This window comes from Geotrypetes seraphini, chromosome 5 (genome assembly GCF_902459505.1).
Source record: "Geotrypetes seraphini chromosome 5, aGeoSer1.1, whole genome shotgun sequence".
Classification (NCBI taxonomy): Eukaryota; Metazoa; Chordata; class Amphibia; order Gymnophiona; family Dermophiidae; genus Geotrypetes; species Geotrypetes seraphini.
This window is the reverse complement of record NC_047088.1, coordinates 126,871,513-126,884,992: the sequence shown is the minus strand read 5'-3', so window position 1 is coordinate 126,884,992 and position 13,480 is coordinate 126,871,513. Positions and strand designations below refer to the sequence as shown.

General features: G+C 40.5%; 1 protein-coding gene across 1 annotated transcript in view; it reads right to left on the bottom strand.

Annotated features, from left to right (window-relative positions):
* Nucleotides 1–13,480, bottom strand: part of LOC117360389 (TRAF3-interacting protein 1-like) — a gene marked incomplete at its 3' end in the record, with an annotated part of 741,717 nt that overhangs the window by 193,411 nt on the left and 534,826 nt on the right. The window contains exon 9 of the mRNA XM_033944098.1: nt 9,855–9,935. Within this exon, the coding sequence (XP_033799989.1) occupies nt 9,855–9,935 (81 nt within the window). The remainder of the gene's footprint in view (nt 1–9,854; nt 9,936–13,480) is intronic.

Here is a 13,480-nt window from a genome sequence, read left to right as displayed (position 1 = left end):
GAGCCCATAGACATCATTTACCTCGACTTTCAAAAGGCTTTCGACAAGGTGCCACATGAAAGGCTACTTAAGAAGCTGTGGAACCACGGGGTGGGAGGGGATGTGCACAGATGGATCAAGCACTGGTTGTCGGGAAGACTGCAGAGGGTTGGAGTAAAGGGTCAATATTCTGACTGGCGGGGAGTCACGAGCGGTGTGCCACAGGGATCGGTGCTGGGGCCTTTACTCTTTAACATATTCATCAATGACCTGGAAAAGGAGGCAAAGTGTGAGGTTATAAAATTCGCAGACGATACCAAACTGTGCGGCAGAGTTACGACCAGGGAGGAGTGTGAGGACCTACAAAGGGACCTGGACAAGCTGGAAGACTGGGCAAACAAATGGCAAATGCGCTTCAACGTGGACAAATGCAAGGTCATGCATATAGGGAAAAAGAACCCGTTGTTCAGCTACAAATTAGGGGGGGTATTGTTGGGAGATAGCAGACTCGAGAGAGACTTGGGTGTGCATCACTGAAGCCATCTGCACAGTGCACAGCAGCCTCGAAAAAAGCCAACAGGATGCTGGGCATCATAAAGAAGGGCATAGCAACCAGAACACGGGAAGTCATCATGCCATTGTATCGAGCGATGGTGCATCCACATCTGGAATACTGCGTTCAGTATTGGTCGCCGCACCTCAAGAAGGACATAATGGAGAGTCCAAAGGAGAGCAACGAAATTGGTAAGAGGGCACTGCTCATACGCCGAGAGGCTGGATAGGCTGGGGCTCTTCTCTCTGGAGAAAAGGAGGCTCAGGGGAGATATGATAGAGACCTTCAAGATCATGAGGGGCATAGAGAAGGTGGATAGGGACAGATTCTTTAGACTGAAGGGGACAGCAAATACGAGGGGACATTCTGAGAAACTGAAGGGAGACAGGTTCAAAACAAATGCAAGGAAGTTTATTTTCACCCAAAGGGTCGTGGACACTTGGAATGCGCTATCGGAGGAAGTGATCAGGCAGAATACGGTACAAGGATTCAAACAGGGATTGGATGGATTCCTGAGGGATAAAGGGATCGTGGGATACTGAAGGAGGAGCTGGGAGGTAACACAAGTATAGGAAGTAAATCAGGTAATGAGTATAAACTAACCTGGTCGTGCATGTGCAAGACCGGAGGGCTAGGACTTCGATAGGAAGGCAGGACTTAAATGGGAAACCAAGGTGGCAAGGGAGCCCCTTCTGATGATTCAGACAGGTCTTGACCTGTTTTGGGCCGCTGCGGGAGCGGACTGCTGGGCGGGATGGACCTGTGGTCTGACCCAGCGGAGGCACTGCTTATGTTCTTATGTTCTTAACTAAGGAACGTAATAGCAGAGCCACTTCGCCAAATATGTAACCTATCCTTAAAAACTGGAGAGATCCCGGAGGATTGGAAAATTGCAAATGTCACACCCATCTTCAAGAAGGGTTCAAGGGGGTACCCGGGGAACTACAGGCCGGTGAGCTTGACCTCGGTCCCGGGAAAAATGATGGAAGCACTGATTAAGGACAGTATCTGTGAACACATAGAAAACAATGGACAGCTAAAGTCGAGCCAGCACGGCTTCTGCAAGGGTAGGTCATGCCTCACAAACTTATTGTACTTCTTTGAGGGGGTAAACAGACAGGTGGATAAAGGGGAATCCATTGACATCATTTACCTTGACTTTCAAAAAGCCTTTGACAAGGTACCGCACGAAAGACTGCTTAAAAAGCTGTGGAGACACAGTGCGCCACAGCCTCAAAAAAAGCAAACAAAATGTTGGGTATCATTAAGAAGGGTATCACGACCAGAACAAAGGAGGTCATCCTGCCACTGTATCGTGCAATGGTGCGACCGCATCTGGAGTACTGTGTCCAGTATTGGTCGCCGTACCTCAAAAAGGACTTGAGGGAGTCCAGAGAAGAGCAACTAAACTGATAAGAGGTATGGAAAACCTCTCATATACTGACAGACTGAAAAAGCTGGGGCTGTTCTCCCTGGAAAAGCGGAGACTTAGAGGAGACATGATAGAAACCTTCAAGATCCTGAAGGGTATAGAAAAGGTAGACAGGGACAGATTTTTCAGATTACGGGGAACCACAAGTACAAGGGGGCACTCGGAAAAATTAAAAGGAGACAGGTTTAAAACAAATGCCAGAAAGTTCTTTTTCACCCAGAGGGTGGTGGACACATGGAACGCACTTCCCGAGGCTGTGATAGGCCGGAGCACGTTACAAGGCTTCAAAGAAGGTTTGGATAGGTTCCTAGAGGATAAAGGAATTGAGGGGTACAGATAAGAGTAGCGGTAGGTTATAGGGATAGTCTGGGACCATTGCTCAGGCAATGGGCCTGATGGGCCGCCGTGGGAGCGGACCGCTGGGCGAGATGGACCTCTGGTCTGCCTCAGCGGAGGCAACTTCTTATGTTCTTATGTTCTTATTACTGTTGTAAGTGATGTTAGGTGTATTAATTTTCTTTGATTAATGGTGTAAATCTGTACTCAAGTATTGAAGTGCTTAATAATTTGAGAAATTGAATAAATGAATAAATAACAAACACAACCTTGTCTTATCATAATAATTATATTATCTTAGACAAAAACAAACAAAATATAAAAATTCACAGGTAAAAAAGGCAGCACAATTACTTTTTAGTATAAACTTTCAAATTACTGGTATACGTGATTGATAAGCTATCCTAAAAAACAATATTGTGTTACAGAAATTGTAAAATGCAGAAGCTTCACAGTAGCGTATGATGAAAATGATATAAACACAGACAGACGCATAACTTAAAAGCAGGATGTGATAGACGAAAACTGTTTTCAGATTTAGGGTCAGCATGTGGCTCTTGTTATGGTACAGGTGACAGAACTCCAATAGCAAAATGCTTGTTGACCAGTGTAATAGATGAAATAATAGGCACAATGCACAACCTGCCTTATCCAAAAAAACCTCTTATTATGCAGCAAATATCAATTTTTCGAGAGGAAAAAGATCTCAGAAACCAGCTCAGAAATTGAATTAATTTGAATTGAATTAATTGAAAATCTGAGGCTTACCGGTTACTAATATCTATCATGGACCTTTAAAAAAAAACCTCTTTTTTGTGATTCAGTGTTTTCAATTTAAAACGTAAAGTGCCTGGTGCCAATAAACTTAACTATCAATCTTTATTTCAAAATGTTCAGCAACACTTATCTTAATGTGCAGCCTTGTCTCAATGGGACCTGTTTCACCTATAGAAATGGCTTCTTCCGGTGTTGTATTTAGAAAGCTGCTTTTCATTTTACAATCAAATTAATACAATAAGTCACCGAACAGCAATATATGCTACATCCACTCATGAAATAACTTAAAATCAACACTTGGGCCCTGATTCTTCAAACTGCGCCTAACTTTAGGTGTGGTTTAGGCATCCAATTTAAGTGTTAATGAGCAATTTAAGTGTCTTAACAAGCGTTAATTGGGACTTAGATGGAGGTAGGTGCTAGTTAGGCGTCCTTAGAATGTAGACATGAGTTTTTGGAAAAGTCACGTCCAAGTATGTAGATGTGGGCGTAACCTGGGTGTGGTTAAGAATAGGCTCCACATAGGCGCTAGTTGGGTAGCAGACCGCGTCTACACCTCACAGAAATTATAGGCGAATGAAAAGCTGGTCTAAGTGTGGTTTCTGCTTGGGCTGAATGCGAGTTTATATAGGTAGAACCTAGGAATGCTTTGGGCTTCCAAAATGATATTTTCTACATAAAGTTCAGGAATCTGGTTTTTCCTCTTTTTTCCCCTCCTAATTGATTTAATAAGCCACCATATCAATAGAGCACATCAATACAACCATATTGCATGCAAAACATAGTACCTTTTTGCCCAAACAGCAATATGATTTACTAATTACAGCATATGACGTTTGGAAGATAAAGCAGTGCTCTGAAGAACTGAGCTACAGAGGGAATTCCTTTTAGAACTTGGTAACAGGAGCCTCTACATACTAAGCTGATGACAAATGGCTTTTTGTTAAAGCTCTGAGAAGTGAAGGAAATGATTAAAAGTCAGTACAGCTGTGTTTGGCTAAACCACACCCAATGTACACCCAAACAGTTTGAATGTTTTCTGATGGGAAGTCCTAATGGTGCCTATGATGTCAGACGCCACTTAGGCGTGCTTTGAATAAGAAGGTCCATCAGATCAGAGTTTTCAATTTTAGGACTCTAATTCTTTATTATTGCTTATGCTGATTTCTGAGACCTTACCTTTCTTATATCTGCCACAACTCTCTCCATTCCACAGCTATAGTAATTTGCAATTGATGTCTTTCTAACATTTTTCATCTCTAACATTTTTCATCTTTCCAAGTGAATATGCTTCACCTATGCAAGGAACTCCTTGCTAGCAGCTCAGATATCTTGCTTCTGTATGCTGCTTCCATTGCTGCCTGCTGCGGATGCCTTCTGTGTCTGCTGTCGTTGCGCATGCTCTTTTATCTGCTTTCCCCCCCCCTTTGGCTTCTCTCTCCCTCTGCCTCTCTCTGTGGCTGCTTTTCTCCTGCTCAGATCAACTCTGCTCCGTTGGCTCCTCCCCTTTTAAGGTGGAGCTTCAGTGGTCGATGTCGGGGGTGGGCGGAGCTAACTCTCATCGATTCTCCTCTTGGTCTCCTGCCTCTGCTTCTCTCTCCTGCTCTTTTAACTGCTTTTTCCCCCCTCTGGCTTCGCTCTCCCTCTGCCTCTCTCTGTAGCTGCTTTTCTCCTGCTCTCTCCTGCTTCAAGGAGCTCATTTTACAATTACTACATAGCTTCCTATGTAGCACAGAGGTTAAACTTACACCTTTCTACACTGATGTTTGCAGTTCAACTCCCAGTCAGTACCTCTCACTAAAAATGAAATTTTATAAATATCCTTTTAAAGATAGCATACTGTGTTACTTTTTTTTTTGTTTTTATTATGTTAAAGCTTACAATCCTGAGATAATGAAGAAAAAGAATATGACAGGGCAGTGAGATCCAGCTTGTGTTGTCTCCTGTCATCTATCCTAGCAGAATTAATTGCCTATACGGAAAAGTATAATAAAACCAGAATTGCTATTATTGTATGGCTCATTGTGTGGATTAGAATGAAGGTTATCGTGTTAGCATGTCACATTTTTTCAAGATTCACACTGATGTTCCCAGTTGAACTCCCACTGAAAATAATATATAATAAATATCCTTTTAAAGATGGTATACTGTTTTTATTATCCTTTTAAAGATGGTATACTGTGTTTATATATATATATATATTTTTTTCTAATTCTTTATTTATAACATTTTTCTTATTACATCAAGCATGCGCATGCACAAGATTAGCGCATGCTATAGCATGCGCTAGCCGAAAAATTACTGCATGCTTAAAAGGAGGCAGTAGCAGCTAGCATTTGCTAAGCGCATGCTAAAACCGCTAGCATGCCTTTGGAAAAGGAGCCCTTAGTCCACAATTTTAGACAAAATCAACAGGAAAAAATAAGATCTGTGGTAATTTTAAACTAACGAAAGAACGGCAATACTCTGCATATCCTATAGCCGGTTTATGTCAGGTTACACTTCATGAAGTACAGATACACTTTGTTCTTTTGATTCTAACAGTTGCTTGGGTTCAAAAAACAGGTAATTCTTATTTTGATATGTAACAAAACACTTTACAGGAAACTTTAATAGACATATAAGGTGAGTATTCTTGGCCGCAATGCAAAGAATTCCTTCCTCCGCCTTTGGGATTTCTGAGATAAATCTGGAAATGCATGAATATCAGAACCTAAGAACTAATCATTTATATGACAGAAATACATTCGTAGTATATACGCCCTATCACTTTCCAAAGCAAAAGTTAACAGCAATGTTTTTCTCTCTGTAATAACCTCCAAAAAGTTCTCTAGGAAATTAATTAAGTTTAAATCTGTCCCATTTTCTCCTTAATTCCCATTAGGAGTTGATACCACCACAGGTTTCTTTAATTGAAGATAGTTAGCTCTCACAATAGGATGCAAATTTTCTCATGGAATAGCCAAAATTTCCTTAAAGTATTTCCTTGTCACCTCCACAGGTGACAAGGGACATTTAGGGAAATTCTGGAATCTCAAATTATTTCTCCTCAATTGATTCTCAAAGCTTTCCATTTTTCTTGAAATATGAGTTCTTTCTTTAACCAACTCAGTTTCTAAAGCTTTCATTTCTGTCAATTTTTCTTCCTGGCGACGAGAGCGGACGCCTGAGAAGGAGGCTCTGCTAAATCACCCTTATCAGCATTGCTGAACAATCCCTATATTTGAATATGGGGAAGAGGAAGGGAGCCCACAACGGCTGATTCAGACGACTATAGATGGAGCCTTTTTGCAATCAGACGAACCTGCTATAGCTACTTCTGGGGAGAGCCAGAATTCTTCGGGCAAACTTGACTTACAGGAAAGGGTGGTGCAAAGCTCGGAGCAAAGGTCAGCTCCACTCCAACCAGGAAGGAAGCCGGTGGAGGGAGCGTCTGAAGAGCCAAAGCCTAAAGTTAGGTGCAGTTTTCAGAATCGGGGTTTTACTGCGCTAGAATACAGTTTACTTCTGACTCGCTGGTCAACTCAAAGATGTGCTTTTAAACAGATCTTTCTATACGTAAACAACATGTGCTTTGAATCTACCTTTCTGATATATACGCTGTGCATGTAATGCTGTTGTCAATTTCATTGAAGCAAAACTATTAAATTTTTAAAGGAACATATTCAGTTCAAACGTATTGTTTAACCCTAAGGGTTTAATAATCTGAAGTCTATGTATCCATTTCGCTCCATGCTGAAGTAACTATTTTTTTTCTATCTCCTCCTATTACAGAAACCGGTTCTTGGTCAAAAGCGAAACACTTTAAATCTTTAAATGAATGATTTAAATCTACACAATGTTCTATCAAAGGTTCTATAATTCTTCATTTTAAATTCGACTTATATTCTTTCATCCTGATTTTAAAAGATCTTGAAGACCACATAACATAAGGGAGTGTGTGGCGCAGTGGTTAGAGCTACAGCCTTAGCACCCTGAGGTTATAAGTTCAAATCCCTCACTGCTCATTGTGACCCTAGACAAGTCACTTAATCCCCTCATTGTCCCAGGTACACTAGATAGAGTTTGAGTCTGCCGGGACAGATAGGGAAATATGATAAAGTACCTGAATGTAAAACCACTTTGGCTATAAGTGGTATATAAATAATTAAATAAATTAAATCCTTTGTCACATGGGCATAAGATGATGTACACTATGTATGTGGAATTACAGTTCAAAAGAATTCTGATGTCGTATGACTTGACATCATAAGGATTCTTGAACTCTTTGCATCTGTAATGTGGCAACACAAATATTGCAAGATAAACATTTGAAAAAACCTCTTGGTATCAGAGCATTCTTTTGTTTGCGTTCCAACAAAAATCTGTGCTGGACTTAACAGATCTTTAAATTCTTCTCTCGAGAAAAAGCTATTCTCAACTGACTATCTTTGAAGACTGGATGAGTCCTCACTATATCCCAATGTTTTTTTATCTAAATTAGCTATTTGAGTCCCTTTTTCACCATATTTCAAAACGCATGTCATCACATCATCCTTTTCTTTGAACTTCTTCTGATTGAATAACAAGTCCCTGTTGCAATATCTGGCACTTCTGTATGCTTTCCGAATGATAGATTTAGGATATTCCCTTTCAATAAATTTATCTTGAAGCATCTTCGCCTAACGCTAGAAATCATGTAACTCAGCACAGTTACGTCTAATCCTGATAAAATGAGAGAAAGAAGACTGTCTCTCAAACTTTTTGGATGACAACTGTAATAGTTTAACAACGCATTTTTGTCCTTAGGTTTTGTATAGCCTATCATGATAAAACCTTCTGGTTTTTGTACAATTGTCAAATCCAAAAAATTAATCTGTGGAGCAATAGCTGTACCCATAGCGACTCCTATGTCCTTTTTAAGAGATTCAGGACATGTGATTAGTCTGTTATCTGACATCCCAGAAATTGATTTTCCATTTATTTTGGTGACCTTAGATGTAACCTCATTGTATACGTCCATTCCACAGAATGCGGCTTTGGAGATACTCAAAAGAGTTTTGGAAGAAAGAGAAAAAACCAGCAGAGTTCTTGCTCCAATTGTCATTATTGGCCATGAAAGAGAATGTTTTTCTATATGATGGAAAATTCCATCAACAAATAGCTGGGGTCGCTATGGGTGCAGCTTTTGCTCCATCTGTGATCGATTTTGAAGAAACTTGGGTTTACAAATCCCCTTTTAAAGATTGCATATACAAATTGTACAGATACATAGATGATTGTTGTGGAAGGGTACATTAGAACAATTAACATCTTTTGCTATATGGCTAAACACCTGTGATGAACATTTGAAATTTGTGATATCACAACATAGTGATCGTGCTCTTTGGCTCAAATGAGCCTGGGAGTGGCAGCCTATTAAAAATGGACAAGTATATGGTGGAATGGGCAAACATGAAATAAAATTAAAAAATAGTCACTAAACCAGTGTTCAGGATTTTACTAGTTAGAGATTGATTGAGAAGATAAGGACTTAATCCAAGAGCAGGAGAGAAAGTTTTACGAGTAGATATATATAAAACCAAAATTGGATAAACCAGAATACAAAACCAGATAGGCAAAGATGGAATAAAATATTAATCTAAAAAAACATGTTCTTTGTGCTGTGGTCACTAGAAACAGGAGAAGAGCAGGAATTCATCTTAGGGCATTAGAATTGATTGATAAGCTCTGTTGAAGGCCAGAGAAAATATAAACCAGATGTCGTAGCTTAGTTTCACAGATGTTCATTGTTCAGTTCGGTCTAGGGGTATGCTCATGAGACCTATGGGCAGACAGGGTTTGGCCTTTGACCTGGTTGCTATAGAGATGGATTTCTCTTCTTACTTTGGGCTACAGAAATTGACATTCTAGGGGGCCCTCTCCTTTTTTGCAGAGTAAAGTTAGAGACACTATTTGGATACAAATGTGCATGTATCACTGCATGTACGATTATATGTACTAAGCTTTAGTAAGCTATTAATATATAAGTTAGTACTTTAAAAATGTAGGAACTTTTTTATTTAAATGCCTAAGATTAGAATGTAACTATCTAAAAAATGTATTAAAGAACATGTATAGGAAAAATTAGTTTTTGGAATGGGCTAGCCATTCCCCCTTCTTTTTTCACTGTGAAATAAAGGATTTGTGAGTACATGCTGTAAAATCACTCAGTAGTATGTAAGAGAAGGGACACAGAAAGGAGAGATGGTTTAAAGCTGTGTGCATGGATATTTTTCTTTGTAAGTATATTGCAATACTTTTTCTTTATCTCTTCTGTATTTTTATAGATGATGTAAGCTAGTATTAGAATGTAACTTTTGGGAATTCTTTTATAAGGGAAAAAACCCCACACACCCCATGTGAATGTATAGAAGCAAGCCTTATATGGAAATAAATATTTTTGACCAATTATATGCAGGTAGAGGAATATCGTCATATTTTAGGTATATATAAGTAAATGAAGCAAAACAATGTTTGAGACCGTTTTTCAGAAAAGTTGCATTTACACTTCTGTTTGTGATGTGTCTCCATTGTACAAATGCCTTTTGAAACAAGATTACTCTGTTAATTTTTAATAAATATTTGATTGGAAATATTTGTACAATTATCATTATTCCAGTGCATCTAAGATCAGGGTTACGAGATAACTCTGTTCAATAGCCAACAGAGGATATCCAAGAGCTGTTTCTGGTCAATTAAATCGCTTTGAATATCAATCCCAATATTTATAATAAGATAAGGCTCTCATGTATTTACCTCTCTGAAGGCATCTCAGCACTCCCCTGACGTTTCAGTCGAGGAGGAGCTGGTCTGGCACTACTGGGCCTTGGAATCCTCCTAAAGCAAAACATGAACAAAACAATAATTCACAAAGGAAAATAATTTAAACAGAACATCAGAGCTTAAAAATGGAAAAATATGCTGCCTTAAAAGTGACTGCTGATTGAGTATCAATGGCGCTGGGTACAGAATTGCACCTCTGGCATGATTTTCCAGGCCAACACAGGGTTTTCCAGACCTATATTTCTGGTCCCTACCTTTGATGTGAATCGTGCCTTAATAGGTGCTTTAGGCCGCCTAATGCCACTTCTGGCGTTAGCAATACCCACAGTGGTGTTATGTGGACTAAACCGCTTATGGAGGCATCATTACAGTGCTGGTTTTCTAGGCATCGCTAGGTGCCTAGAAACTCAGTTAAAAATGTTGCTTAAACGGCAATTTTTACTGAGCTTGGGCGCCTACCAGCACCTAAAGAAAACCAAAAAAAACCAGTGCCAGTTAAGAGAATCTGGGCCAAAAAATTTCTATCCATCTATATTGAAGTTATGTTTAAGTAGCATAAAGTCTCTGAAAATTTGGCTTCACCTCCTAGAACAAGGTGTGATATGTATGATTTTGATTTAATGAATATGATCTCAGCCTCTCAAATTTGCTGCTTGTGCTCATCATAAAACTTGTTATTGCATTAAAGAAAATTTCTTTATGGAGCCTGTAAAGTTTAAAACATGGTTTCCTTTCCATCTTTTAATTTTAGATTGTAAACCACTTTAATTCAAGAAAAGCGGTACATTATCATAATATATTAATGCTTATGATTTTAAGCATCTACACTTATGCTAGCTATACAGCCAGTATAAATGCTCACACCTAGATTGGTGTGAATTGCACATAACTTATACTTTTCAATGTTACATATGCAAGGGTGTTTCTTGCCCACATTCCACTCATCTGCAAAATACATTTAATTATTTAACAGACCTAACAACCTAGGTGCTTCACAAAAATATATACATAAAATACAAATAAAATCAATAAGCATAAAACAACAAATTATGTGAGAAATACAAGAAACATGATGGCAGATAAAGGCCCATCCAGTTTGCCCATCCACTATCTTCTCCTCTCCCTAAGAGATCATACATGCCTGTCCAAGCTTTCTTGAATTCAGACAGTCTGTCTTCACCACCTCTACTGGGAGACTATTCCACACATCAACCACCCTTCTCTGTAAAAAAGTGTTTCCTTAGATTGCTCCTGAGCCTATTACCTTTTAACTTCATCCAGAGTTTCCTTTCAGTTGAAAGAGATTTGCCTCATGCATATTTATGCCATATAAGTATTTAAATGTCTATCATATCTCCCCTCTCCTGCCTTTCCTTCAAAGTATACATCAGTGTTCTCCCCTGGGCCTTTTAGCCCGGGGAAGAACATCAGTATACATCAGTGTTCTCCACCCGGGTAATTAATGACCACCTGGCTCATGAATTCTGCTGCTACCTCCGCTGCTCAACATTTTAAAAAAACCCAAAAACAAACGGTTTGGATATTTCACGCCTCAGCCCGTAGCGAACTTATGCTCCGGGGCTCTAACATGTGCGTGCTGGCTTCCCTTCTCTTCCCTCCGAAACCGGAAGTTATGTCCGGGGGGGGGGGGGGGGGGAGCGGGAGAGAAGGGAAGCCAGCATGCACATGTTAGAGCTCCGAAGCATGCGTCTGCTACGGGCTAAGGTGGGAGACAGGTCAGTGAAGCTTACAATTTGCTCTTCTTGCTGCTGGGTCCTGCCTACTTTCTGTTTCCGCGAAGGCAGGACCCGGCAGCATTTCTCCCCTGATGTCAATTTTGCCATCGGAGAGGAAGTTCTGGTCAGCCAATCGCTGCCTGGCTGGGCCGGAACTTCCTCTCCAATGGCAGAATTGACGTTGGGGAGAGGAATACTGGTTGGCCCAAAGCAGGGAGAGCTTGGGGCGGTAGCGGCTTTGGGGCCTGTTATTCGATGATAGCAGCAGCAGCTTGGGGGAGGACAGGGAGGGAGAAAGAAAGAAAGAAAGAGGACAGGCAGGGAGACAGAAGAAGAGAAAAAGAAAAAAAGAAAAGGGGCATGAAGAGAGAAAGTAAGGGCAGGGAGAGAGGAAGAAAAAGTTGGGGGAGGGAATTAAGTCAGGAGGAGAGGTTGAAAGCATACAGGCTGAAAGAAGGGAAGAAAGATTGGATGCATAGTCAGAAGAAGAAAGTGCAACCAGAGACTCATGAAATCACCAGAAAACAAGGTAGGAAAAATAATTTTATTTTCAATTTAGTGATCAAAATGTGTCTGAATTTATATCTGCTGTCTATATTTTACACTATGATCCCCTTTTACTAAACCGCAATAGAGGTTTTTAGGGCAGGGAGCCTATGAGCGTCGAGAGCAGCGCTGGGCATTCAGCACAGCTCCCTGCACTAAAAACTGCTATCATGGTTTAGTAAAAAGGGAGGAAGGGTATTTGTCTATTTTTGTATGGTTGTTAGTGAGGTGACAGTACATAGAGTCATCTGCTTTGACCTCTTTGAAAAACCCCAAGAATAGGAATGATAATTAACATTTTCTCTGCGTACAGTGTGCTATGTGGTTTTTTTAAAAAATTTTATTGTTGGTAACATAGAAACATAGAATATGACAACAGAAAAGGGCCACTGGCCCAACAAGTCTGCCCACTCTAAGGACCCTCCCCCCTAAGCACTTCCACGAAGTGAACCCACATGCTTATCCCATTTTTCTTAAAATCGAGCACGTTCCTTGCCTTAATTACCTGAAGTGGAAGATCATTACAATAATCAACCACCCTTTCAGTGAAGAAATACTTCCTAGTGTTGCTATGAAATCTCCCACCCCTGAGTTTCAATGGATGCCCTCTTGTTGCCGTAGGTCTTGTAAGGAAAAAGATATCTTCTTCTACCTCAATACGGCCAGTTACATATTTGAACATCTCTATCATATCTACCCTCTCTCTACATTCCTCGAGAGAGTATAGCTGCAACTTACCTATGCAACTTGCATAGGCTGGAGAAGGCTGGAGAAGCTGGGGCTCTTTACCCTGGAAAAGCGGAGATTTAGAGGGGACATGATAGAGACCTATAAAATCATGAAAGGTATAGAGAAGGTGGAGAGGAACAGATTCTTCAGGCTAGCGGGGACATCAAAAACAAGAGGGCATTCAGAAAAACGGAAAGGAGACAGATTCAAGACAAATGCTAGGAAGTACTTCTTCACTCAGAGGGTGGCACCTGGAATGTGCTTCCAGGAGAGGTGATAGGACAGAGTACAATAATGGGTTTCAAAAAGAGCTTAGATGACTTCTTGAAGGAGAAAAGGATTACAGGGGTACTATACAGGGTACTTCAGGATTAGGGCATAAACAACTCAGGTGGTGGGAACTTACAGGTCAAGGATCTGGAGGGCCGCCGTGAGAGTGGGCTGCTGGGCACGATGAACCCCTGGTCTGACCCGGCAGAGGCAATACTTATGTTCCCTAGACGTTCCTCATATGGGAGATCCTTGAGTCCTGAGACCATCCTGGTGGCCATTTTAAAAGTATCTCGCATGTACAGCATGGTTCTTTAT